Below are 25,730 nucleotides of genomic sequence, written 5' to 3' on the forward strand. Positions count from 1 at the left end.
TCGACTCCAGCAGTGTCTTCTGGGAATTGAAGTCCTCTCATCTACTTCAACGGAAAGCCTTCAGTCTTGATATTCGTAGTGCTACAACATCCAAGCACACCAGGGTTTTTCAGCCACGCTTTTCCCTGGAATTGGGGGCAGACTCCCTGAGGGTCCCTTCTGCCCTGCTGTTTGACAGCGGGCAGGGTGGCTTCCAGTGGAGCTCGTCCCAAACTCAACAAGAAAGGACTGGACCTCTGGAGAGAAAGGAGAGCCATAGACACAGACAGTTCCTCAGAAGAACACAGTACAGGTGAGGAGGAGGAGGAGGAGGGAACCAAGGAGGGTATTTGTCAGGCAACTGATACTTCATCGCATGACAGTTTGCAACGCCAAAGGATGGCTAGCTTAGAGCAGTATCAAGAACTGGTTAATGCCATACAGGGAATAACTGCTGAGCTCCAAACCATGAAGGTAGAAAACACCGCCCTTAAGGCTGACAATGCCGCTCTGAGACAACAAATGATTCTGAGAGAAGAAGTTCGGGGAGATCTCCCACCTATGCCCTTACCTTGTGGGAAGTATGAAGGGAACCCCATGAAGATTAAGGAATTCCTCGATGCCTGTAGAGTATACTTCACTTTTTGCCCAAAGATGTATGAATTTGACAAAGCAAAGGTTGGCTTCCTCGTCTCAAACCTTGGGGGTAACGCTCTAGCATGGGCCACCCCGTTGGTTACAGAAACTGATCCTGTGCTGAATGATTACAATGCCTTTGTACTACAATTCAGAGAACGCTTTGAAAGGACCGAGACTTTGTACGCGTCCTATGAAAACATACTAGACCTCAAACAGGGTCTTGTTGATGTACAAACCTATGCCTCGAACTTCCAGAGGATAGCTTTGGAGACAGGATGGCCTGACTCAGTTAAGCAGACTCTCTTTCGGAGAGGGCTACATGAAGACTTGAAGGATGAACTCTCTCGAGTAGCAAGACCCTCCTCCTTCCAAGAACTGGTCGCTCTGACCCTCCAGATGGAATTTCGAATTTCCGAGAGACGAGCAGAAAGAAGGAAGACCAGATCCAATCCGCCTTCTACACCATCCTCCTACATGCCAGTGGCTCCAGACAGATCTCTTCCCCAGACTGAAGAGCCCATGCAAATAGGTGCAGCAAGGGGTTCCCTCAGCGCAGCCGAAAGAAAGAGACGAAAAGACCTGCACTTGTGCATGTATTGTGGTTCTGAGAAGCACCTTCTAAGAGACTGTCCGGAAGTATCTCCCCGAAGATCGGGAAACGACAGACCCCGACCCTGAGCAGGGACACGGAAGGGGCTTCTCTTGCTAATCCCTGTGTTACAAATCCACCTATACCATGTACCCCCTCAAACCAACTTATGGTCCTGAAGATCGTCCTGGAATGGACCTCTACCCAAGCAGTTGAGTGTCTGGCAATGCTTGACTGTGGTGCAGCTGGGAACTTTATGGACGACCAATGGGCCAGTAGATACGCCATTCCTAGGAGAGAAAAGCCTCAACCCATACCAGTAGAAGGAGTGGATGGTACCCCCTTGTCTTCCGGTCTTATCCGACAAGAAACCACAGAAGTCATGGTTAAGATGAAGACTCACCATGAAACCGTGATATTCGATCTGATTAAGGCTGCCCACTTTCCAGTGATACTCGGGATACCCTGGTTAAGGAAACACAATCCGGGAATCGACTGGGTAACTAACATTATAGAGTTCAGGTCAGACCTTTGTATGCAGTCCTGTTTGAAGGAGGAAGGGCAACATTCACATCAGGGTGACACAGTGCCAGCGAGGAGTATTAACTCCATTCCTATTGCCTATCAAGAATTTACCGACATCTTTGCAGACACTCTTCCCAGACCTCTTCCTCCACATCGAGCTGAGGATTGTAAGATCGACCTTATACCTAATGCGGTGGTTCCATTTGGGAGAATGTATCCCTTATCCCTCCCGGAGAAGGAAGTATTAAGAGACTACCTAGCCAGTAATTTACAGAACGGCTTGATACAAGAATCTACTTCCTCGGCTGGAGCTTCTCTGTTCTTTATACCAAAGAGGGGAACCAAGGAACTCAGACCTTGTATTGACTTCAGGGGCCTAAATAGTCAAACCATTCGAGATCGATACCCGATGCCTCTGATAAAGGAGATCATGGAAGCAGTACAAGGGGCTAAATGGTTTACCAAACTAGACCTCAAAGGGGCTTATCATCTCCTACGAATCAAACAAGGGGACGAATGGAAGACCGCCTTTCGTACTCCATTAGGTCATTTCGAGTACAAGGTAATGCCCTTTGGGTTGGTCAACGCGCCAGCCCAGTTCCAAAGATTTATGGACAAGGTCTTCAGTGATCTTCTGTTTAAGTCCACTGTAGTTTATTTGGATGACATATTGGTTTACTCCCACACTCTCGAACAACATTGTCTACACGTAAGAGAAGTGCTCAAGAGACTCTGAGACCACCATCTATTAGTCAAGCCAGAGAAATGTCTTTTTGAGGTCTCTACAGTTTCATATCTGGGCTTTATTCTGTCAGAAAACCGCATTGAGATGGACCCTAACAAGACTACATCTATTAACAATTGGCCTGTTCCCAGCTCAGTCAAGGACATCCAGAGGTTCTTGGGATTGACACATTTCTATCGAAAATTCATCACAGGCTTCTCCAACATAGTCCTACCTATCACAGCTTTGCTAAAGAAAGGGGTGAAGTTCCGTTGGACGCCAGAAGCAGATTTCGCTTTTCATCAGCTCAAACAAGCATTTACCTCCGCACCCATCCTCAGGCAGCCTGATCAGTCTCAACCCTTTATCGTAGAAGCTGACGCCTCACAAGGGGCTATTGGAGCAGCTCTACTACAAAGGAAGGAGGATCAACTCGAACATCCCATTGCCTATTATTCCAGAACACTCAACTCCAGTGAAAGAAACTATTCAGTGATTGAAAAGGAACTGTTAGCAATTAAACAGGCTTGTGAGGAATGGCGTCATTTGTTGCAAGGAGCAAAATACCCGTTTCAGGTACGAACAGACCACAGGAACCTAAGTATTCTCCAACAGATGGAATGCAGGAACTCTCGTCATGCTCGTTGGGCTTATTATTTCTCCCAATTTGATTTCATACTCACATACCTACCGGGTAAAGACAATCACTTAGCGGATGCACTCTCCCGCAGCCATCAAGAAGGATCAGAGAATCACCCCGAACAGGAATGGCTGCTCAATGGGAAGAGATTCATAGGAACAGTAAATAAATATTTACAACAGGTTCTGCAAGCCCAAAAAAACACCTCTCTTCCAAGAGACCCCTCTCTAACCTACAAAGGAGAATATCTGTTTAAAGATGACTTGCTTTACCTACCCACCCAAGATCTCCAGAACCAAGCTCTTTCGTGGTGCAATGATCTGCCCATGGCTGGTCAAAAGGGCCGTACTGCTACACTGGAACTACTGAAGAGGCATTTCTGGTGGCCAAAGATGAATAAGGATGTTGTGGAGTACGTCTCTTCCTGTCCAGTCTGTGCTCAAAGCAAACACAGTTCGGCTAAACCATTGGGGCTGCTACAACAAGATGAACCACCTGCCGGACCTTGGCAACATATATCTATGGATTTTATCGTTGAGTTACCAAGATCGGGAGGATGTTTTGCTATCATGGTAGTGGTCGACTCCTTCAGTAAGCTGGCTCATTTCATTCCTCTTAAAGGCACTCCTTCTGCCACTACCACAGCAGACGTGTTCTTAAAGGAGATAGTCCGTCTCCATGGTCTACCTTCCTCAATTGTGTCTGATAGAGGAACCCAGTTCACCTCCAAGTTTTGGACAACCTTGTGTAAACAGTTGCAGATTCAGAGAGCGTTGTCTTCTGGCTTTCACCCAGAAACAAACGGACAGACCGAACGCCTCAACGCTACACTTGAACAGTTTCTAAGATGTTACTGCAACCAGACTCAGGATAACTGGTATCATCTCTTATCGGTTGCAGAATTCTCGTATAACAACACCAAACATACTGCAATAGGAATGAGTCCTTTCAAATGTACTTATGGGTACGAACCCAAACACATCCCATTTCCTACTGTTCAACCCACAAATGTCCCTACCATAGACCTACTACTGGACACTCTGAAACAAACTCATAAGTCTGCTCAAGAAACCCCGTTAGCCAGTCGCCAGACTTACAAGAGATGGGCTGACAAAAACAGAAGACCTAATCCTGATTGGAAGAAAGGAAGCAAGGTATGGTTATCCACTAAATACCTTCCCCGGAGAGTCCACCCAGGTAAATTCACTCCGAGATATATTGGACCGTTTTCCATAAAACAACGGATCAATCCTGTGGCCTTTCGGTTAAACCTCCCGCACTCTCTTCGAAGAATACATCCAGTGTTCCATACCTCGCTTCTCAAGGAGTATAAACCTGATCCTTTTTTGAGAACCTCCAGAAGAAAGATACCCAGTGTGGATGATGACGCCAAAGAGTATGAGGTTTCACACATCATAGACTCACGTTACAAACACAGAGTCCTACAATACCTCATATTGTGGAAAGGATACCCTTGGACGGAAAGATCTTGGGAACCAGCCAAAAATCTACATGCCACCAGACTCCTACGCATATTCCACAGACACCATCCAGGCAAGCCTGGAGGACGGCCTTGGCGAAGGGGTTATACTGTCATGACGCGTGCTCCATGGAAGCTATGGAGCCGATGGAAGGGCTGATTCCGTTCCTCCACCAGCGGTCTAGTCTCCCACGCACTGCACGTTACCGTCATGACGCATATATATAGGCGTCACACGCGGTAATCGATGCGTTGCAACCTTGCTTTCCTCGCCAGGTTCGTACGCTAAAGCTCCTCTCTGACTCCCCTTGTTAATTCCCGCTTGTTTTCTCTTCTCAAGTCCTCAGTGATTGCCCGCTAAGCTCCTAGCTTTGATCTCTCATGGTGCTTCCTCCATTCCTCTATTCCTCCCGCTTTGTAGTGCTTGTTCCTTCTTCCGCTCTAGTGCTTTTCCCTAACTTGTTGTACATACATCTATGTTTGTATGCTCCTTCCCACCGCAGTCTTCTGCAGACCTCTTCCTCATTCCTCGGCTACGGTCTCCATCCAAACAGCGCTACGTACGCTAGCTCGACTCCAGCAGTGTCTTCTGGGAATTGAAGTCCTCTCATCTACTTCAACGGAAAGCCTTCAGTCTTGATATTCGTAGTGCTACAACATCCAAGCACACCAGGGTTTTTCAGCCACGCTTTTCCCTGGATTTGGGGGCGGACTCCCTGAGGGTCCCTTCTGCCCTGCTGTTTGACAGCGGGCAAGGTGGCTTCCAGTGGAGCTCGTCCCAAACTCAACAAGAAAGGACTGGACCTCTGGAGAGAAAGGAGAGCCATAGACACAGACAGTTCCTCAGAACACAGTACAGGTGAGGAGGAGGAGGAGGAGGGAACCAAGGAGGGTATTTGTCAAGCAACTGATACTTCATCGCATGACAGCACCGAGTGAGACAAAATGACGCACAGGCCTTATTAGCAACAGAAACAGTCTTCATGTTCGGGCTAGGGTGACCAACCATCCTGTATTGATGTTTTTTTTGGGCCACAGCCTGATAAAATCCTTTCAACTCTGAACTCACAAGTCTACGTAATAGATGTGGTGCTCAGCACACAACAGCTCACCCTGGGGTCTATCCAGCATCTTAACACGTTGCACTGTGTAAAAGAACATTACAATGGGAGCAATTAGACAGTGATGGAAGGGGACTATTACACTATTGTGTCCCTTAAGAAACGTGAATGGGTTGATTAGAAATGGCAAGGGTGCCAGATGCAGCATGCTGTGTGAAACAAGACTATGGGCCTCATTACGACCTCGGCGGTAGCCATGCCGCTATTGGCGGCATGGCTGCTGCCGAAATTGCGTCCGGGTTCTCAGAATGAGGAATTACCAGGCCATTCCGAATTTGGAAGGCCCGGTAATTTCTCTCTCCAAGGACCCGGACCCGGTCCTTCCCCATTCCCATTTCAGCCCCCATAGGGCTGAATGGGAGAGGGAGCAAACAACGGGCCATTACGAGTTGGCCGGTTGTTTGCACCCTCTTCCCCTCGCGGGACCCGGCAAGCACGCCTGGTTTGACCAGGCGTTGCTTCCTGGGTCCTGCAAGGGGACCTCGTAATGAGGCGGTAGGGGGTAAACTGCGCCGGCACCTTTTACGGCGATGTTTACCCCGTACCACCAGGGTCGTAATGAGGCCCTATGGCTTTAAAACTCTAGTGAGATTGTTTTGGCTCACATTACTTTACCTGGTGATAGAGTAACCTTCCATGCAGGATGGGGAAAATGAGCTTAAGGCATACTCATTTTGCTCAACATGTTTCTATGACAATTTATGAAGTATATGGTTAGTTTATTATGATGTTGTATGTGTTCTTTTTAAGGCATTGCTACAAAGACTTAATAAATATTGATAACTACTAAACCTTGGAAGATATGTGATCAACTGCTTAAATTGCCCACATCCCATTTTGACTAAGTTTGTGTTCCTGGGCAAATCATTTTCATCTGTCTCTTATCTGGAGTGCCTGTAAGTGTTTCCGTCATAGCCTATATTATATGCTATCATAAAAAATACGTTACTCAGGGTTTGAGGACTGTAGTTATTCATATACAATATTGTCTTTTGTGTGTGTCATACCAGTTATTTGCCATTCAACTTACTCATGGTAAATTAATGTAATGTTACTTTCCATGGTGCTTCTCAAGTATGAAATACTGATGATGCTTCTTGCAGTTCCCTTTAGTCAAGTCACTTATGCTGAAGTCAGCGCATAAGCAAATTAGGAAGTTTGCATGTTTTGGCCCACACTGCCAAGCCAGCGCTCTAGTATCCTGTATGTATACTGGTCCTAGTTTTATTGTTATTTTGGGCTGTGTGCACGTGTGAAAACGCCATCAGCCTCTAATGTCAATCAAAAAGCAGAAGGGGAGGGGCTCTAATGACACCATACGTAACCACGCGCGCTCCAGGCCGCGTATGGTGCGCTACCACGTGTGTCCTGCAAAACGGCCACTTGTCTCGCTGGCGGTGATAGGCAGTCATGGGGGCCTACACCTGAACACTCACCGCTCCCAGGCAGACCGCGCTCGTCGTCCTCCGCTCTGCGCCAGAGGAAGGACAGCGCCTTGGAGAGGAGAGCCAGCATCGCGTTAGAACTCCTGCCGCCGCCACCGCCACCCGTGCCAATGCCCCTGCGCAGCGCAGTCCCGTGAAGGTGCACGCGCGTCACGCCCGCCTCCGCTGCACGTTATGCGCGCGCAGGCGCCGCCCCTCGCGCCGCGCCTGCCTGCCTGCGACGGACTCGGTCCTCGAGACCTTTAGCCCCGCCCCTGCGTGATTCCTTAGGCCCGAGGCGCGCATTGTGCGCGGCCTGCTGCGTCTTATCCCCCTCCCCCCATGTGCGCCCCTCAGAAGGGAGAGTGAGAGTCGTGTTCAACTGTTCACGCGTCAGGGTCACTTGGTCGGCTGCACCTCACCGGAGATTTAAGATCTCCATGAGCGGGTCATCTTTTGACGGGAAGGGGCCGTGCCACCGGAAGAAGGATAATTGAATTGTTTCCATTGAATTACATTGTGTTTAGGGATATTTTAGGAGAAAGAAAACGTTTTTGACAGGGAAATAGGCAATCTCCCACCTGAATAAGGAAGGTTGGCACAAGCACATAAACACCTTTCACTAGGATGGCGTACATCTGTTATGTGTAACCCTCCGAAATGTATTGCCCTTTTAAGAAAGGCCATGAATGCGTCATGGCCCGACCCAATAAAAGGAGCTGCTGCATGCACGTGCCTCAAAACGGCTGCAGACCCCAACAATGGAACTGTTGGCACCTCAGGTCATGGAGCACAGAAAAGAGCAGGAACCCTTGCAAAGAAAAAATAATCCTGCTATGTGTTGGATATTTTTATAGTCGTGAGACTAATTTAAGAATATTGCCTAGTAATGTTTTTTTTATTATTATTTTTTTATTTTATGTTTGGTTTACACAATATAAACCTTTACAAAAAGAAACACATTTTATATACAAAAAAGGATATCCAATTTGGATTAATAAGTAAAAACAGAACAGTTAAAACCTATTTTACATTCAATATATACAACACCACGTCTGGTAATGAATCCTTAATCATGTTATCAGAAGTTTTGAATTTACCACACAGATGATATTTCTGAGGAAACATGCATACACTAGCGATGAGCTGTATTATTCTGGCTTAGAATTTTAGCAATTGACATAACAATCCTGATCCCTTCATTGGTTCACTTCCCTTAATCATTTCATTTGTTAATGCTGAGTAGCTGCTGGCAGATTACAAACTTCATGCAAATATGTCACTACAGCCAGTTTCAATGCATTCAGTTTGCCATATAGCATACTCCACCATAGGTCTTCAATATCAACATTTGATGGAACATGCACAAATTTACCAAAAACAGCTAGGCGTTAGGGGATTAGTGCCTGACACTTCAATAATAGGTGTTTCAGTGATTCAGATGTTTCAGTACTATGGCAGAAACAACAGGGGATTCTCTGTGTTGTACCTGAACGAATTTCTAAGATTTCCCCTGTCAACAGGACATAGAATCGAAATCTCAGATATGCAGCCCTCCTTCTGGGATCAGGGAATTTAACTAGGTATGACTCCGGAGTACCAATTTTTTTTCCATCATATACGATCTGGTTATAAATCCTGGATGCCCCGACCCTTTCCATGGATTTCAACCAGTCCAGAGATTGGCGTTTGTCCTTAACTCTCATAGGATTAAATATCAGAGTTTCAGATGTAAGACAGATAGAATCTAAACATTTCAAACAATCTATTTGTAAGTTCAACAGCCATTTTGATGTCGAGGAGCCCGTTCTTAGTCTGCAACCCATAAGTGAATACAGGGTATTATCTTTTGGGACATTAAGATTCCGATATAGGGCTAATCTTCTCCAACTTATTTTACTGTCTAAGGAGAGAAGGCCAAACTCGAAACGAAGAGCAGACATTTGAACAGCCTTCGGTAAGTAGTAGAGTATTTTTCGCCATATTTTTGACTCCAGTTTGGCAACCAATGGATGGGTTGGAAAAGGTAATATTTCAAAGCCATATAGGAGTTTAGGGATAACTTTAAGATTGTAAAATCTGATTAACAGAGACACTGAATATTTACAATATTTTGCAGCAACCTTTTTCATTTGGAAGATCAACGTATCCACTTTATCTAGATGATAATTCCAATACATATGGATCATAGGGCCACTAAAAATTGGAAAACCTAGATAACAAAGGGATCTGACCTTGAGTAAGGAACAACCGTTTATCTTCCATTTGAAAGTGGAAGTTTTTTTCCTATTTGTAAGGGTGATTACAACAGATTTCTTCCCGTTGATAATAAGGCCATTATTGTCCACATGATTCGACAGGGCCGCCAATTTCCGCTGAAGACCTGGAGTGGCATCGATCAAAAGGATGTCATCAGCATAGGCTGTCCAAGATATTTTTTCCCCCCTCTATCCTCGGTGAGACTAGAGATGCTGCTGTAGGCCCATCAACATCCACTATATATAGATTGAAAAGTGTGGGTGTGAATAGACACCCCTGTCTGTCCATTGCCTGTTTGTATTAAACGTGAAAGATCACTTGACAGATTTAAATGAATTTGGATGGCATAGTCTTCATGCAAATGTATCAGTATAGTCAGAAGTCCCGATGGAATCCCCATTAAAGCCAGCTTTGACCACAATCTTACCCGGGCTACCTTCAAACACGAGAGAAAGATCAATCGAGGCTAAGTATATAGGACTGGCTGCTTTCTTACACGCCTTCTCCAAGAGGAGGGTAAAGATTAATCCCCCTATTTCTGTGCCCATACCCTTTTGGAAGCCAAACTGTTGTATACGGAGGATCCGGTTTATTTCCGCCCATTCCTCAATATTCCGTAGGACTATTCCCGCGAATATTTTGGAATCTGCGTCCATGATGGAAATTGTACGATAATTATGTGGGCTCCTTCTGTCCCCGTTTTTGTATATGGGAATTATATAGGAGATCCTCCAGGAGCACGGAATGGAACGTGTCAATATAATATCTGAAAATAGTATATAAAGTGCCTTAGCCCATAATTCAGGGTTTCTCTTCAGTGTACTGTTGGTGAGCCCATTCGGGCCTGCTGCCCAAGAGGTATTGGCTGCCTTGATCTGTTTTTCAATGTCCTCAACGTCAAAATTACATGACCAGCTTCCCCTTTTGATTACCTCTAGAGTATTTGTCAGAGTGAACTTCCCCTCATATAGAGTGGAGAAGTAAGTGGCCCAAACGTCCTCTTGTAAACAAGCAGTTTGTAACATTACTTGTGTATTCTCCAAAGAGTTTATTAACGTCCAAAACTGACGGGCAGATGAATCTCTTAATGCCGTTAACATGGCAGTATTATCTTTCTCTAACATATACATCTTATGGGTTTTCAACCAGTTCTTTTTTGCTTGTTTAATTAAATGAATTTCCTTCACCTTTGTATCCTAGTCTAGATTAGATTTCAAAATTGCTCTAATACGACAATTTTTGTCGTTTTTTTTTTACCTTACCATAGGATCATAAATGTGCACATGTTGGTGTCTCATGTTTCCGATTTTTTGGGGTTTTACAGATCTGACTATTAGGCATTTAACATAGTACAAAAGTAGGTAACCGAAAGTAATGTTAATCTGGTGGACAATGGCGTACAATGGTGCTAATAGAGAAAAGTAGCATTTCATTTATATATGTTGCCATCATGCCATCCAATTCGATTACCCCCACACAACGCCGTCAAAGAAATTAAAAGGGAATTCTGGGTTGGTTTAACATAGTTCCATTTCAATTTGGCCTCTAGAGTTCTGTGGTCACTCATATAACATTCTCCCACACAAAAATCAACACAAGAAACTGCGAGTCTGTCTGAGAAAAACATATGATCAATAGTTGACTTATATATTTCATTTGACCATGTGTACTCGTTTGCAGAGGTATCGGAGACGACATTCATATGGGTAAGTCCCTATGAGTAGCCGAGTTCCCCATAGATCTAAAAGAGGTGGAACCCATCTTTTTATTCATCCCCACACCATATCTGTTTTCCGAATTAAAGTCTCCCACTACAACAATGTCGAGACCTCTGTATTTGAGCAACATGTTTGAAAGGCAGACATTAATGGACGAAATTATCTTGTCCATTACATTTTGCGGGCTGTAGTAGATATTCAATACCAATATAAAGGTTGAGCGATGTAAACTCATATACTCTAATACAGTTGCCAGTGTGATAGTGAGAGATTCCATTATTCGTGTACCGTTTGCTATTTTCACCGCTATTAAGAGGCCTCCAGATGGTCTGCCACGGAGCCGCATTGTGGCAAATTGGTATCTACAGTCATATCCATCAAAATGAAGTGGGGCTCTCAGCCATGTTTCGTGAATACAAATTACATCCTTAGATTTAAGTTTAGTACATAACACATTGGAGGCCACCAAGGTTGAGTGACCCCTTGAATTCCATGAAAGGATTTGCCAGTATTGTGCTGGGTCTGGACAACTAAAGTTTCTGTTGCATAGTTTGAATTTGGGAGATAGATTCTCTCAGAGATAGCGCTAACCATCTCCATTCTTGATCATCCCCTCCCATCGCAGGAATATTAACTTCTTTATGCATCCGACCCTCCTCCAGCATTGGCTGAGAGATGTATTTCTGATCCTTGGAATCCCTTCCATTCTCCCAACCATTGCTAAAGATAAGTATGTCATACCCCATCTTATTGAAGTGTTCAGTCTCCTGTATTATGACATCAAAGATGTTTTGAGACCTCGGGACAATTCTCACATGGTCAACACGCGTAGGGTGAATAAAATCCACCAAGCTAATGTCTGCCGAGGAAATCAATCTCAGTTTTGGGATCTCATTAAACACTGAGAGAACACAAGATCTATTTAGGGAGGATGGACCTCCAATATCACACAGATTATATAACAAGATGCTTGCGTAATCTGGAAAGGCCGTTTTCCGTCAAGTCATGTTATGCAGATCACTGTCTTTAACATGAATTGGCATTATTGACTGTTGGCAGGACCTAGCTTCACCCTCCAGTTGATGTTTTATTTGAGTAGTTCTGGGGTTAAAGGGCTGTTCAGATAGATTATCTAGGCCCCTTTGTGAGGGCTCCCCCAAGCCCGGCTGGGTTATCCGAATATGATGTTTCAAAGTCAGCTCACCCTGCAAATTCAAGTTAGCAGGAGCCTCCACATGGTCATGTTGGAAACTTCCATTTCCTTCCTTTAGAGTTTCCCGTGGGTCCTGATTTTTAAGCCTAGATACATCTGGTAATAGATCCATTATGATTTTTTTAATGATCATTGGAAGGTCGCTGTTATATTTCCCAGTTTCCTCTATTGAGTGTTGTGGGGCAGTTTTTAACAGTGGTAATTCCTGGCCCATATCAACCATTTTGTTTGAATCTCCCAGCTCTGTTTTTATGATCGGAACATTGTCCGGCAGGAGCCAGGAATCCACTTCCCTTGGGGGTAACGGATCCCGATTACCCACCGCTGGTTGCGAGGTGAAGCCAAGTCTGTTAGATAATTGTTAGCTAATTGTTTTCACCAGGGTCACTAACAACAAACAACATACTGTACTTGATACACTCTCGATGGATGGCTCATGCCTCCATGTGGTACCTTATGTACAATACCCCACTACGTCCTTTTGGCTGAGTTTCAACAATTATAAAGCATGCAATTGAAATACTGCACATTCATTCAATCTCTCTAAATAAACAGCACACACCATCTACTTTACTTTGATAAATTTCTTCCTGCGCACCTGTCTCTATGTGCATATCAAATAAAAAGGGGCTGAATGCAGAATAAATGTAATGAAACTAAAAGTTACTTTGGAATCTGTTTTTTATCGTAATCTAGAAATATGCTATTTACACAGAATGACACTTATGCTGTCCACGTTGTATTTCACAATGCAATAGCTTTTAGTGCTTTATCATTGCCAAGTCTTGCCAACGGTCCTTGGCATCGTGGAACCTGGCAAGAAAAATACACTTTAAAAAAACACAGTGAGACTTTGCAAAAGGAGAGCAGCGTATTTAACGTGGACTTCCCCACCCTTGCGGCGAGAAGCCCGGCTGCGGTGACAAGGGCAGCGCTGTTAGTTGCTGATCTCTCTTGGTGCCTGGCGTGATTCCTGCAGAAGCCATTGTGTGTTGCATCTTTAATAAAGTGAAGGAGAACAGCCACGCCTCCTGAGAGCGGCATATTTAACGTGGACTTCCCCACCCTTGTGGCGAGAAGCCTGGCCGAGGTGACAAGGGCAGCACAGTTTGTTGCTGATAGATACTCTGTACCTCACTTGGTGCCTGGTGTGAATTCTGCAGAAGCCATTGTCTGTTGCACCTTTAATAAAGTGAAGGAGAACGGCCACGCCTCCTGAGAGCGGCGTATTTAACGTGGACTTCCCAACCCTTGCGACGAGAAGCCTGGCCGTGGTGACAAGCGCAGCACTGTTTGTTGCTGTTTAGTGCTGAGGTGCAGAGCTGTGGAGACAGAACTCACCTGCGGTGCGGCGAGTAGCTGAACACGGTGAGACTTTCAACTACGATACTCTGTCTACATCTGTGTAGTGGGAGAGTCAGTTAAAGTGTTTCCAGACACGGAGGCCAAATGAAATAACACTCACCCCGCCCCCCGGGCTCGGCCCTACCGTATTACATGCCTTTGTGTCGAGAACTGCGGTTTTATTGATTCTAGTAGGGAGGACAATCTGTATCAGCTACTGAAGCTTGTAAGAAGGAGCGATCTACCTGGAGATCCGTATTTAAGAGACTGACGGTCTTTAACAATACTGCTTGAAGCACATTGGTAGCAGATGTGAGGTGCTCACGGCAAGCTCTGATATTCACATAAAGTAATTATATTGAACACTACTGACAACTTGATAGGTTACCGGGTTGCGAGCCTGCTTTTACCCACCCATTCCTTTGCTTGAACTTTTCATTTATTGGGTGAGCTTCTGATTGACTTAAACACTCTGGTTCTCTAAACAAGGCCGGGAGACTGTGGGCAGTCTTGCCTTTGATCTTGGCTTCTGCAGAAAATGTATCAAGACTTTAGATCTCTTCAATAATTCTACGGAATTGTATTATTACATCTGTGAACATACTTTTCAAACAAGTTACTTATTGGTTCCAGGGGCGGAATTTATTGTGTAATATCTGAGAATTGGCACCTCTTGTTCCTACAATGCCATCTGCCAAGAAGGGATCCCACTCAAAGTATAATCTGCATAGACAAAAGGGCCTACCTAAAGCTCAGCAAGCTACGTCAGAGGATAGTGTGGCTGTTAATCTGAAACCAGATAAGAAAGCAAAAATGCCATTACCATCTAATCAAGGAGTAATTACTGGCTTTTTCCCATTAAATCCTCAGCCGGAAACTAACTCTACTGCACTGGAGGAAGTTGTAGTGCCTGGAAATAATGGAGCAAATTCCCAGGATTCGACCAACTTTGATGATACTGATAATAACTCCTTGCTTGAACATTGCTTGAATATTCAGAGCGGAATGACCCCAACTATATCTAAACCATCTGGAAATAACTTGGATTGCCACGAAGAGCGCCAGGTGAATGGCCTCCCTAAACCTCCCAGTCTTTCTCTGCACACCTCCAGATTATCGGCATCCCCAATCTTAGCAATCAATATGACAGAAAGTACCTCTGAAAGTGAAGCTGAGGTAACGGGAGGTCCATTACCAGGTCCATCTGATATAGCAGAAATACAGTCATCCATGGCGGCCTTGCAATTTGCCCTAAAAATCCTTCTCAAAATGTGCAAGCACATATTGGCCAATACGAATATTATTGCCTCTGCTAATACTCCAATTGACAAAGCCAAAAATGAAGCCAAGTGTTACTTATCGGAAGCGCTTCATATCGCAGAAGATTTAGGAGTAAATTTGGAGTTAGACTCTTAATACTAACACAGCAGATAATGCAGAACCACTATATTCACGGAAACAGCGCCGCATTGCAAAAAGGGCATCAATTAGTAAAAGGCATGGTGTCGTTGCCTCCGCATTGGCGGCGACTGGCTTACCAGAAAAAAAGCTCTAGGAAAGCTAAGAAAAGGGCTGCCAGGTCCAGAAAACGGAATGCCAATGGAGAGGGACGCTTAACCAGTTGGCTCATACATGAAAAAGGAAATGAGTCGCATTTAGTGGAGATTCCTGAAACCCCTATACCAGATCCTCAGAACCAGTAGGATAATAACTCTTCTACCCCCAATTTGACTCGTAGACCAACACCAATACTGAAAGATCCATCTGTCATATCTGAAACAGCAGGGGAAAATACGGCGGATACCTCTGGCAACCGTATCTGCCTAATAAAGAACTTATAGCCGAGATAAAGATCACAAGTGGCTGTCGCGCTAAGAATGTTTGGTCAGACTCCACTCAGTACCCCAAATGAGAATGTTAAAATCGGATGATTTTCAGTTTGTGGAGCCACTGAAGGGATTAAATCCAAACGTATCAGCTATACATTGTAAATTGTTAGCTACGGCCCAAATGCTTAGGGCTTATAAAGAGGACATGAAGGCAGTCGATGTGGAAATTGATGCTGATTTGAATGCTGAAGATCCAAACTGGCCTAGAACTGACATAGAAGTACCTACGAGAGAGGATTCCGTGCCTTTACCTCGGAAAGGCAAAAATGTAGAGATGGTTGATAAACAGAACATTTTGAAATGGTTGGCAGACTCACTGTAACAAATTATGAAGGTCTTTCCGTGTTGACTAGCTTACCACTCAGTGTTTTCCAGCAACAACATAAACAAAGGAGGTCCTACCTGGTCTTCGGAATCGGCTTGAAGCTATAGAGACTTCACCTGCTTCACCCTCTCCTCGCCTCAGCCACGGCAAACAGAGGATGTGGCAGGGAAACCCTCGAAAGGGAAAAAACCCTGTGTTGCTTGTGAGCATAGAGTAGTAGGTCATGGTCTGGATTCCACTGAAGAAAAAGACGTGTAGACTAGCTGCGTGCCATTTCCATCAGACGGGATCTTTCTTGATAATGGATAATGGATAATAGATGCCCTACCACCAGTGTCTCGCTGCCTGCACAAACATCAAGGGACTAAGCCAACGTGGATCCGGGGCTCCGGGTGCAGCTTTGCCGGCCGCTAAACTGTGCTAGCGACTGTCCTGAATTGATACTAGTGCAAGCTTGAACTGGCTGCTTACAGCCCCGCAAATGCTTAAAGAGGACTCAGTAAACTTGTATTTTGATGCTTTGAGCCTGCATGTTATTTCCATGCTTAAAGTGGTCTCAGTAAGGATATCTATGTGAAGCTGTGCCCCTGCAGATTTTTGGTATGCCCTAGGTAGTGCCAGTAGCACACAATAGTGTCATTCAGTGGTTGAAGTTCCACACACCCCAGGTTAATATAGGGTCTCTCAAAAATGTGGTAGAAATGCCAGCATATCACAAGCAGTTCATCACCCGGTGAATATGTATAGAGTATTCAGTAAGTGTTCTATGTCTCCAAATACCTGAGTCCCTATGTATGTATTATTGGTCTATCCCACGATTAGTCTACCCTACAACTCCCAATTGGCCTAAGTATTGTCGTTCTGTAACGGGGGGGATCAGTTTATATTTCAGTAACATTTGTCTTTGTTCATTATGAAAAAGGAGGACTGTTATGTGTGACCCTCCCAGGGGTATTGCCTTTTTTTAAATTTTATTTATTTAAGATGAATATAGCCAAATTAGACTTAACATATGACATTCTGAAATCAACATAACAATATGGGGTATTGCCCTTTTAAGATGGGCCATGACTGCAGGAGCTCCTGCATGCACGTGCATCAGAATGGCTGCAGACTCCAACACTGGAACTGTTGGCTCCGTCTCTCATTTCGGCTTGCAAGCCCATACCGTGTGATCACGGTCCTGCAGGTCTCGCTGATCTGGGCACCCCAGATCAGCATGGTGCTCTTGGTCCACCCAGGCCACCCTCCATCCAGGATCCTCCCGGCATCCACGGTGCCCTCGACACCCAAGGCCCATGTTCCCATGTGCCACCAGGGTCCCGCCGTGCAGCAACAGTAAATCCGGGTGACTACCACCGGCTCCCCAACAATCGACATGTCTTACACAACATTATTTCTGGGAGGTTCGGTTCCTATTTAGAACCTTGGGGCTACAAATGTATATTTGTCTTTCTGAAGTGGGGGATTAGAAGAAAATAAAGGTTGCAGGGTGCATTCTTTCAGACCCTCTTATTGCCTAACGAATGCAAGGAAAGAAATGCTAGGGTGGTGCAAAGTTGTTCTAACAGGCAGCAGATGTCTCTATTGCGATTCTCCTCCACTCTGTAGCAGGCTTTCTTCTGACCATGACACTTCTTTGCAATTCTGTATCGTAAGCATCATACAGCTCTGTTGGGATAGGCGGCTTCCGAAGACGGGGCAGGATGTCTTCTGAGTTATCTCCACTTGAGCATTGCTTGAGTTCAAAACTGTATCTCTGAAATTCGATCATCCAGTTTTGAATGCATGCTCGAAGTCGAGAAGCTGCGCCAGGATGAATAGGGATGTCTGCCTAGCGGTCTGCGTTTGCTTTGAAACGTTGTCCATAGGTGGAAGTAATTAACTCTTCAAATTCCAGTAGTGGCTTCCCTCTCGCTGTTGGAGTAAAGTTGGTCCGTGTGGGATAGCGCATGGCTGGCATATGCAACCATGTGACCATTTTAATGTTCATGTAAGTCAGTCTGGATCAGGACAGCCCACAGGCCACATAGGCTAATGCTGATTTCAATGCTTTTTGATGGCATATCAGACTGTCCCAGCTATGGTAGGGTTTTGGTGAGTTTACGCGTAGGTTCTGTCAGTACTGGCTGTTTTGTAATAATTTGACAATGGTAGTAGAGCATGCCTAGGCAGCTGTCTGTTTCACTGGCATTTAGTGGTGACGGGTTTCACCTGCGAGTTATACAGCATAATGCCCCTAAACAGAGAATCCTATGCAAAGAATTCCGATTGGTCCATTAAGAATTCACATTTCCCAACAGTAGATTATCCTTTTTATAATACAGCCCTCCTTTACGCATTAAAAGCGTTATTTACGAACTACTTAAGGCATTACCCTGCAAATGCCAAGCTAACCTGCTTTGGCATCAGATAGATTTGAATATTTTAGCTGCAGAGAAGAATGAAGGTTGGACAGGGACATGGGATTGAAGCGAAATAACTATTTGTAAAAACAGTGTGGAAAAGGGGCTTATGGGAAAGCAAACCATTTTAGAGATAAAGCCTAATGAGGGGGAAACATGGGTGTGGTTGTCTTCATCCTTAAGAGATGTGTGAGGGAGGGACGGGGAAACCTCCCGACCAGTGGTGGGCTGCCTACCAGGGTGTATTCCTGAGCCAATCCTACACCAGAGGCCGGGTGATGGAGTTGGGGGACAAGCAAGCCACTGCCCCCCCTTCCCCCTAAGTGTGCATTCTATAAGACTGATGGTACCACTGTTCCTTCCACACTGGCTGTCAGCCTCGTTTCTGGCCAGAGTTCTGTTTTGTCTGTTTCATAACAGCAACTTCCAGAATACACCGGTGCTCAACCAAGAAAACCCAGACTAGAACCAGGGGAATGTAATTGAGAGCCGAAATGGAATAGATTTGGGTTTTTCCTGCCAAAAAGAAATGAGCCATCCAACTACCAATCTACCAACCCCAGACAGTCCCCAGGGGAATGGTGGGGCAACAGAAAACGAACTGCAAATGAAAAGGGACTACAGACAAGCAGAGGTGTCACAGATACCCTCCCCAAACCCAATTGGAAATGAAACTCACCAGCGCATGGAGAAATCCACAAGGAAAACAAGCAGCCCGAGCATGTGGCTGCCAACCCTCACATGGAGATTGAGACGGGGCAGGGTTAAAGCCTTTCTTAAAGCCCTCCAGGGGAAGTCCCTAACCCCGGAGGGGTAGCTTAACCAGAAATTAGCCATGGGGAACGTGTGACCAGGCAAACCAATGGGAGCAAAGAGGAGTGTTTGGAGGTTGTAGGCTAGGCTACAGATTCCCACCCAGCACAGAGCAGATTGGAAGGTGCTCAGGTGAGGTCAGGTGGAGCAGTGGTGGATCAACAGACCGGCTGGAGGGTGGACAGTTGAGTGCAGTGCTGAGGAGACTGTGACAGTATTCTGAGAGAGTGCAGCGAGGGTGTTGTGTGTAGGAGGGTGTGGTACCACTTGAGGGTAGAGTGGTGAGGAGGGTGTAAAATGTGAGTGAAAGAGAGAGAGGGGAAGACATGTAAGGGGAATTAGAGAGTGAGAGTGCATGGTAAGAGGGTGTGTAGTAGAGAGTGTGCGGCAGTAGTGGGAGTAATAGTGAGGGTGGATTGGAGCAAAAGGGGGAATGTAGTTAGAAGAGATAGATGGATAGTGTAAGAAGACCAAGAAACAGAGGCGTTGATAGGGTATTGAGTATAGGGAGAAAAGAGTGAGGAGCGTAGAGAGGAAAGAGATTGGGAGAGTGCTGAAGGCTACTAGAGAGAAGGGTAGAGTAGGAGGTTTTCAGAGGGAGGATGGTGGAGATACATGTAGAGAGAGAAACAAACAGAAGTGGAAAGAGGGAGAGTGTGTCTAAGGGGTAGGGGCTGGTGGAGAAACCCTGTTGAAATCAGTCTGAGATAAAAGAGAGGAGCATTTAGAAATTGCCTGTGAGAGTTGGACAGAAAAGGCCATGGCATTTAAGTTTCCCTCCCAGAGTAGAAATAAACTAGACAGATTTACCATGCGTTAAAATATTTTGGGGACATTCTGGGGGTTAGGGATGCCTGAGCTATGGTCGGAGTATCCCACAGGGAGGTCAAGAGAGCTGTAGAGACCCCCTTTGTTTCAATAATCCAAGCCTTTCGAGCAGTAGCAGAGGCAGCTTTTGTTGCCAGGAGAGGGAAGGTGGTAGACAATAGGGCGCCAGCAGATGCTAGGGGGGCACTGGGCACCAGGAGGAAAGATGAAGGGGGAGCGGTGGCCCCCCTCTGTTGCCCCCTGGCTCTGCTGATGCTATCCCAGACCAGTTGTTTAAACATTCAATAAAGCATGATAAACATGACCTCTTTGTCTTTGGATTATTGAGGCCATCTGTCACACTTAGCTTGATGAAGATAGGTATAAAATAGGGGTCCTCTATAAGAGAAATACACTTTTGAGGGCCAAAAAGCTTGCTTTTTGAACTAATTAGCATATCCACAATTAATTGCTCAGTTGCTCCGAACTGCTTGTGAACTTCCAGGGGGGCTACTGGGTGGTGTTGTTCCAAAGGAGGCTTGGTAGCTGAAATGACCTATTTTACTGTATATATTGTATATTAAAAAAAATAATAAGAAACTAATATATGTATATATATATATGCAACAAACCCAAACTTGGCAGGAGAAACTGCATTCCATGGCAAACAGGGTGGTCCAAAGGAATACACATATTCAATGTATTATTAACCTGAGCCTCTGGGAGACAGAAAAAAGAACAGCAACGTGTTTTGCACGGCTTGGTGCTTGCTCACACAGCTGGTTTCTGCGCAAATGCTGATTAGGCAGTTGCATTGTCCTTCGTCGGTTACCCAGTTCCTGCTGGCGGACTACCAACCCTAGTCAAACATGTCGGCCATCTTAAGCTGCTCATTAACACATGATAATCGCTGCGCTGCTAGAGCCCTGATATCCACTCCCAATATTCCCATCACATATAATTAAAACGTTATATATATCAGTGAAATAAGTTTAGTTAAGCGACAGTCATAATTTATCACAGCAAAACCAATGAAATTTGGCTGACGTTGGAAATAGCCCCAACCTTAAACTCTGAGTCCCAGTTTGATGTCATTCATGATGTCATTGCTGATGGATACCATCTGTGAGATCATGTATGTGCTCATAGGCTGAGCCATCCAGGGCTCTGAATACAGATTTTCCTCACTTCCAACACTCGCCAACTCTGGATACCTTTCATTGCAATACATTGTGTAATCTTAACTGTCTCTTAACTAATGTTTCTTTCCCACTGAATTTCAAATTGTTTTCCTATGCTATATCTTACCCCACCTCTAGTAGTAAATAACAATGGCCCCCTGGCCATGGCCTTGAACCACGGCCACTGGCCACTTTGCACCATTTAAGATAAAAGACAGTGGCCAGTGACCACGGACTTTGTCTGTGGCCCATATCCTCCTTAGTAGTAAATAACTATTCCTGGCCTTTAGCCATCGCCAGTGTCCACAGCGTTTGGCCTTGACCCTGCCACTTTGTGCCAGTTAGGGTAATAGACCATGACACACCGACCTGCATACCCTCGAGTCATAAATAACCTTGTTCCACTGGCAGTGGCCAGTGTCGACTGCCTTCAGCCCAGTCCACTGACACTTTACACCATGGCCACTTTGCATCATTTGGGTTAAAAGACCGTAGCCCACAGGCAATGGTTCCTACTCAAGCTCTTGGCTCCTCCACCTCCACCTCCCTCTGGGTCAGTCGCTTCTCCAAGCAACAAGTTGGTGTTAGATTTCTTTCTTCGGCTGGGGCCTCCCTCTGGAACAGCCTCTGTGCCTCTCTAAAACTTGAGGAGAACCATCTTTGGTTCCGGAAGCACCTCAATACCTCCTCTTTGCTTCTGCCTTTTCTCTCCCCTGCTGATCTGTCTGTTTCTGCACTGGGCACCTGGCCACTATCTGAATTCGGGACCAGATCCCTGCCCACCCAGCTGCATCCCTGCACTACCTCCTGGCAACCCCTGCACTTGGCTCTGTATCTGCAACCCTACAGTCCCCCTACCTGCACTTATTAGACACCTGTTGTCTGTGCTTAATTCTTGCACTTGCCATCTGCTGGCCATACTACCTGTTTGTGTTTTTGTTTTATCACATGTTTAGCACTTTCCACTCCTCCCCTGCCCCTTTTCCCCTTCCCTCTCCCCTGCACTTGCGCGTTGTCAATATCACTGGGCCTAGTAAGATTGTTGTTTTCTCCACCCTTGTACCCTTCCCTTGCCTCGTCGCACCCCGAAACACTTATGTATGGGCACGATATAAATAAAATATCATATCATATATCCCCTTTAGTGGTACATTTCCATGGCCCCTGCCGCTTTGCACCAATGAGGGTAAAATACTGTGACTCACTGACCATGGCTGCCATCACAGCTGCTTGCCGCTTTCCACCTATTAGAGTAAAACACCCTGTTCCACTGGCCAGTGCCCCCCCCTTTTCTTTCCACGATGTTTGGGGGGTGCCTTGGCCTGTTAGTTGAAATGACCCATTGTATTTTAATATATGTATGTGTATATATATATATATATATACTTGTACTTATTAAAGACAGGCGCCAAACTTCATTTTAAGGTTTCACCATTTATGTATCCAGTATGCCAGTATGTGTGCCTTTCTGATTACACGTGTTTCGGCTGCGTTCCCTTAATTCAAGTGGAGGTAAATCACCAATATATTTAAGACACTGGCCACTGACTTCCTACACGTCTGCCTCTCTGTCTTCCTTGCTCGTTCGGCTTTGTCAGTTTCCAGTTTACAATTCTTGCATCCATTGCCAGCCTTGCTGCATCTTAACAAAGACTGGTTTTGGTAGTTACTTTGCTAAATCTCTTATCAGCTTTTCTGATTTATAAAAGTGCAGTCTATAGAAGGTACTTACCAGTGAAAGCAGTTGGTTAGGTGTGTTCTTCTCTTCTTCGTGAGAATTGAGAATGAAAGGGGATACTTAACAATTTCACAGTGCGCAACCAGACATCAAACAAAGGGACGGTCTGGAATTCTTATTCTCAGTGACTGATGGTGCCGGGATGAGTGAAGAGGAATGAAAGGGACTCTTTTCAATAGCCTCCTGAAGCACTACAAAGCAATAGGCTGAAGATAATCAGAATACTCACCCTCCATCAAGATGCATACAATCCTGAATTGTATCTAATTGATGTTAAACTCTGATGCAAGCTGAAATCTCTTTGGTTCAGAATTGCAATAATGACTAGACATCTAAGGTGGCTCAAGGTGACCAAGTCCTGTTCTGCAAAAAGTATTGTAGATAGTGGAAAGAACAAGAGAACGGTAGGGGTGCGATATGTTTCCGGACTACGGAGCGTCTTCTATATCTACTATATCAAGAAGAATCCATCTTTACTCGCAGGGGTGTTGCTAGGCCTGGTAAAGATCCGGGGCTACGCTAATGTCCAGACTCTGGGCAAGCTAGCCTTTTGGTTGTAGGCCCTGAGCTTCTATCCGGGGCTACAACCAAAAGACCTGGGGCTATAGCCCCCCAGACCTGCTAGCAACGTCGCTGTTTGCTTGTACAAAGGTTCAGCACTCCAGCCTAATGGCACTGAAAGCTAACCAGCTACCACTTCCAGCTAACATTCCAGCTCTTACTCAAAATCTACATCCGATATGATGATCATTAAATGCTATGATCCATGAAACATGTGTCGGCTGAATAACATGTGACCAAAAAGCACACTATAGCACTTTGGATAAGTGATTATTTTTCATGTCTTAGCACACCTGAATCACAAAAGCTGGAATTTTCTTTTTCTAAAGTACTGCAGTTAAACCCTTTCGGCATACAATATTTTATATTCACATCCAGGGCAGGAGATCCAGCCAATCAGCAGTCTCGGAACACTGCGCTTTGCTGGGATCATCCTGCGCTCAGAGCAGGCTGTTGGATATATTCTCCTGTCCGCAACCTCTCTCTTTCTTAAAAAAATATTTATACTTACCTTTCACCATGTTTACCCCTTCCCCGTCGTACCTGGGCCATGGTAGAGCCTTGGTACTGTTCAATACAGTTGCGTTACGAAGACTGAAAATGAATGTGAATGGGCATAGCACGGTGGGGAAAAAGTAAACACAGGAAATGGTTGGTCCTTATTTTTCTGTTTTGAAATCCGGTTTAGCAGTGGCGCGTGCCACTCCGGAGCTTGCGGGTGTTAATAGCAATATTGCCCTGAGGGGCAGGCCACACCGGAAAATAACAGCCTGAGATAAGAGTCTGAGCGTACCCTAATGAATATGACACTTTCTGTAATCCTCTGCATACAATGAGCCATGATGACACATTTCTTCCTGGGATGGTATGGTATGGTATTGTTTATTTATATAGCGCCTATACACAGGCAAGTGTTTCAAAGCACTCAAGCAGGCTGGGAACAGGGGAAAAAACATGGGTCGCTCAGAGCCCTTGAAAATCTGAGACGATAATAGTCTGCACAGGCAGAGTAAGTGCATAAAATACATATAACAGTATGGGATATAGCAAATAGGCCTGACGGTGATTCTGCTATTTTAACCGTACAATTAGGGGTGAAGACAGGGGGGAAACAGACAGACGCTCTTCAAGCGTGGTGCGCAAGGATCATGCAAGTGCACAGAGAGTCACAGGGAGGGGAGGATCAAGTGCACCCGGTCGGTTGAGACTGGGGTAAGTGCAGAGAGAGCCTCTCTCTTGGGTTAATTTCTCACTGCATTGAGTGTGGGTGGGGGGTAGGGCCCTGAGGCAAGTGCGAGAGAGGTCTGGCGGGGGTGCTGGGGATCTTTATCACTATGGATACCAGCATGTGTACGCAATTAAATCAGTTTAAATAATTACCATAAGGACGGATCCAACCAAGCCGTTGGTGTTTCAATGCCATCTGCAAAAGTAGGTAAGGTTTTGCCTTAACAGGCTACTGCTATGCAGATCGGTCTGTCTTTCTGATTCTGTAGCCACAACCAGGCGGCCAAGTATCCCAATTCCTCCTAATGGTGGCAGCCCCCCTTTTTAATTCTAAAATGGTTTCCTGGCTACTTGCATATCCTTGAAAGCATTTCACTAGTACCTTGCCAGCACAGTTTGCACATTGGTATTGCCCCAGGGCCGCCTTCTTTCTAACAGGGCAACCTTTAACATTGCCCACTGCCAAGCTCCCAGCCCTTCTCACCAGTGCTCCTGCTTAGATTTTGAAGTCGGAATATTTGACTCCCTATTTTTTCAAGTTGGCAGTAGAATAACTTTTGAAGGAGTAAAAAGGACATTCCCACCCGCACTGGAGGTGTTTTTAGGCAAATAGAAATATAATATAACTCCATCATTGATATCTTTTTGCAGCCTATACTTCTTTGCACCTAGAAATTCAGCCAAATTAAAATAAGCAATTTCAAGCACCTTGCATTAAGGCGCTATATAAAACAATAAAATACAAATCCCTTAAAGGTCCTCCACTGAGCAGGCAATAATAATATTAGAGCTCCTTTCAGTGGCAAGTCTATGCTCCTACCACTGACCCGAACGTCTCCATCAAGCTATGTAGTTCCTATTTGTTTTGCTGGGAGTAATTTTACTCCCAGTTTTAGTTTGTTGGCAGTAAACATGGCCTACCTTCCCAGATCATCCTCTGGGTCTCATGAGAAAGAGATTATCATATGAAGCTCTGTACATCAGGTGGGTTCCATTGTCAGATCCGGTGCTGTGCAGTGTCTAGAAGCTTTTCTGGCCTCTTGTCTTCATTGAAATTCCAGCGGCATCCGCCTGTTCCCTGGCTTTACTAGAATCCGCGCCCGCCTTTGTCCCGATGTGAATAGATGAA

The 25,730-nt window shown here is 45.3% G+C and overlaps 1 protein-coding gene across 1 annotated transcript in view; it reads right to left on the bottom strand.

Moving 5' to 3' along the window:
* MOV10L1 (Mov10 like RNA helicase 1) overlaps positions 1-7,215 on the bottom strand; it is a 1,432,366-nt gene extending 1,425,151 nt beyond the window's left edge. Inside the window, exon 1 of the mRNA XM_069627860.1 lies at positions 7,134-7,215. Within this exon, the coding sequence (XP_069483961.1) occupies positions 7,134-7,212 (79 nt within the window). The 5' untranslated portion in view covers positions 7,213-7,215. The remainder of the gene's footprint in view (positions 1-7,133) is intronic.
* Positions 7,216-25,730: the final 18,515 nt, after the last annotated feature.

The sequence above is a fragment of the Ambystoma mexicanum genome, chromosome 12 (genome assembly GCF_040938575.1).
Source record: "Ambystoma mexicanum isolate Mex_15411 chromosome 12, UKY_AmexF1_1, whole genome shotgun sequence".
Taxonomy (NCBI): Eukaryota; Metazoa; Chordata; class Amphibia; order Caudata; family Ambystomatidae; genus Ambystoma; species Ambystoma mexicanum.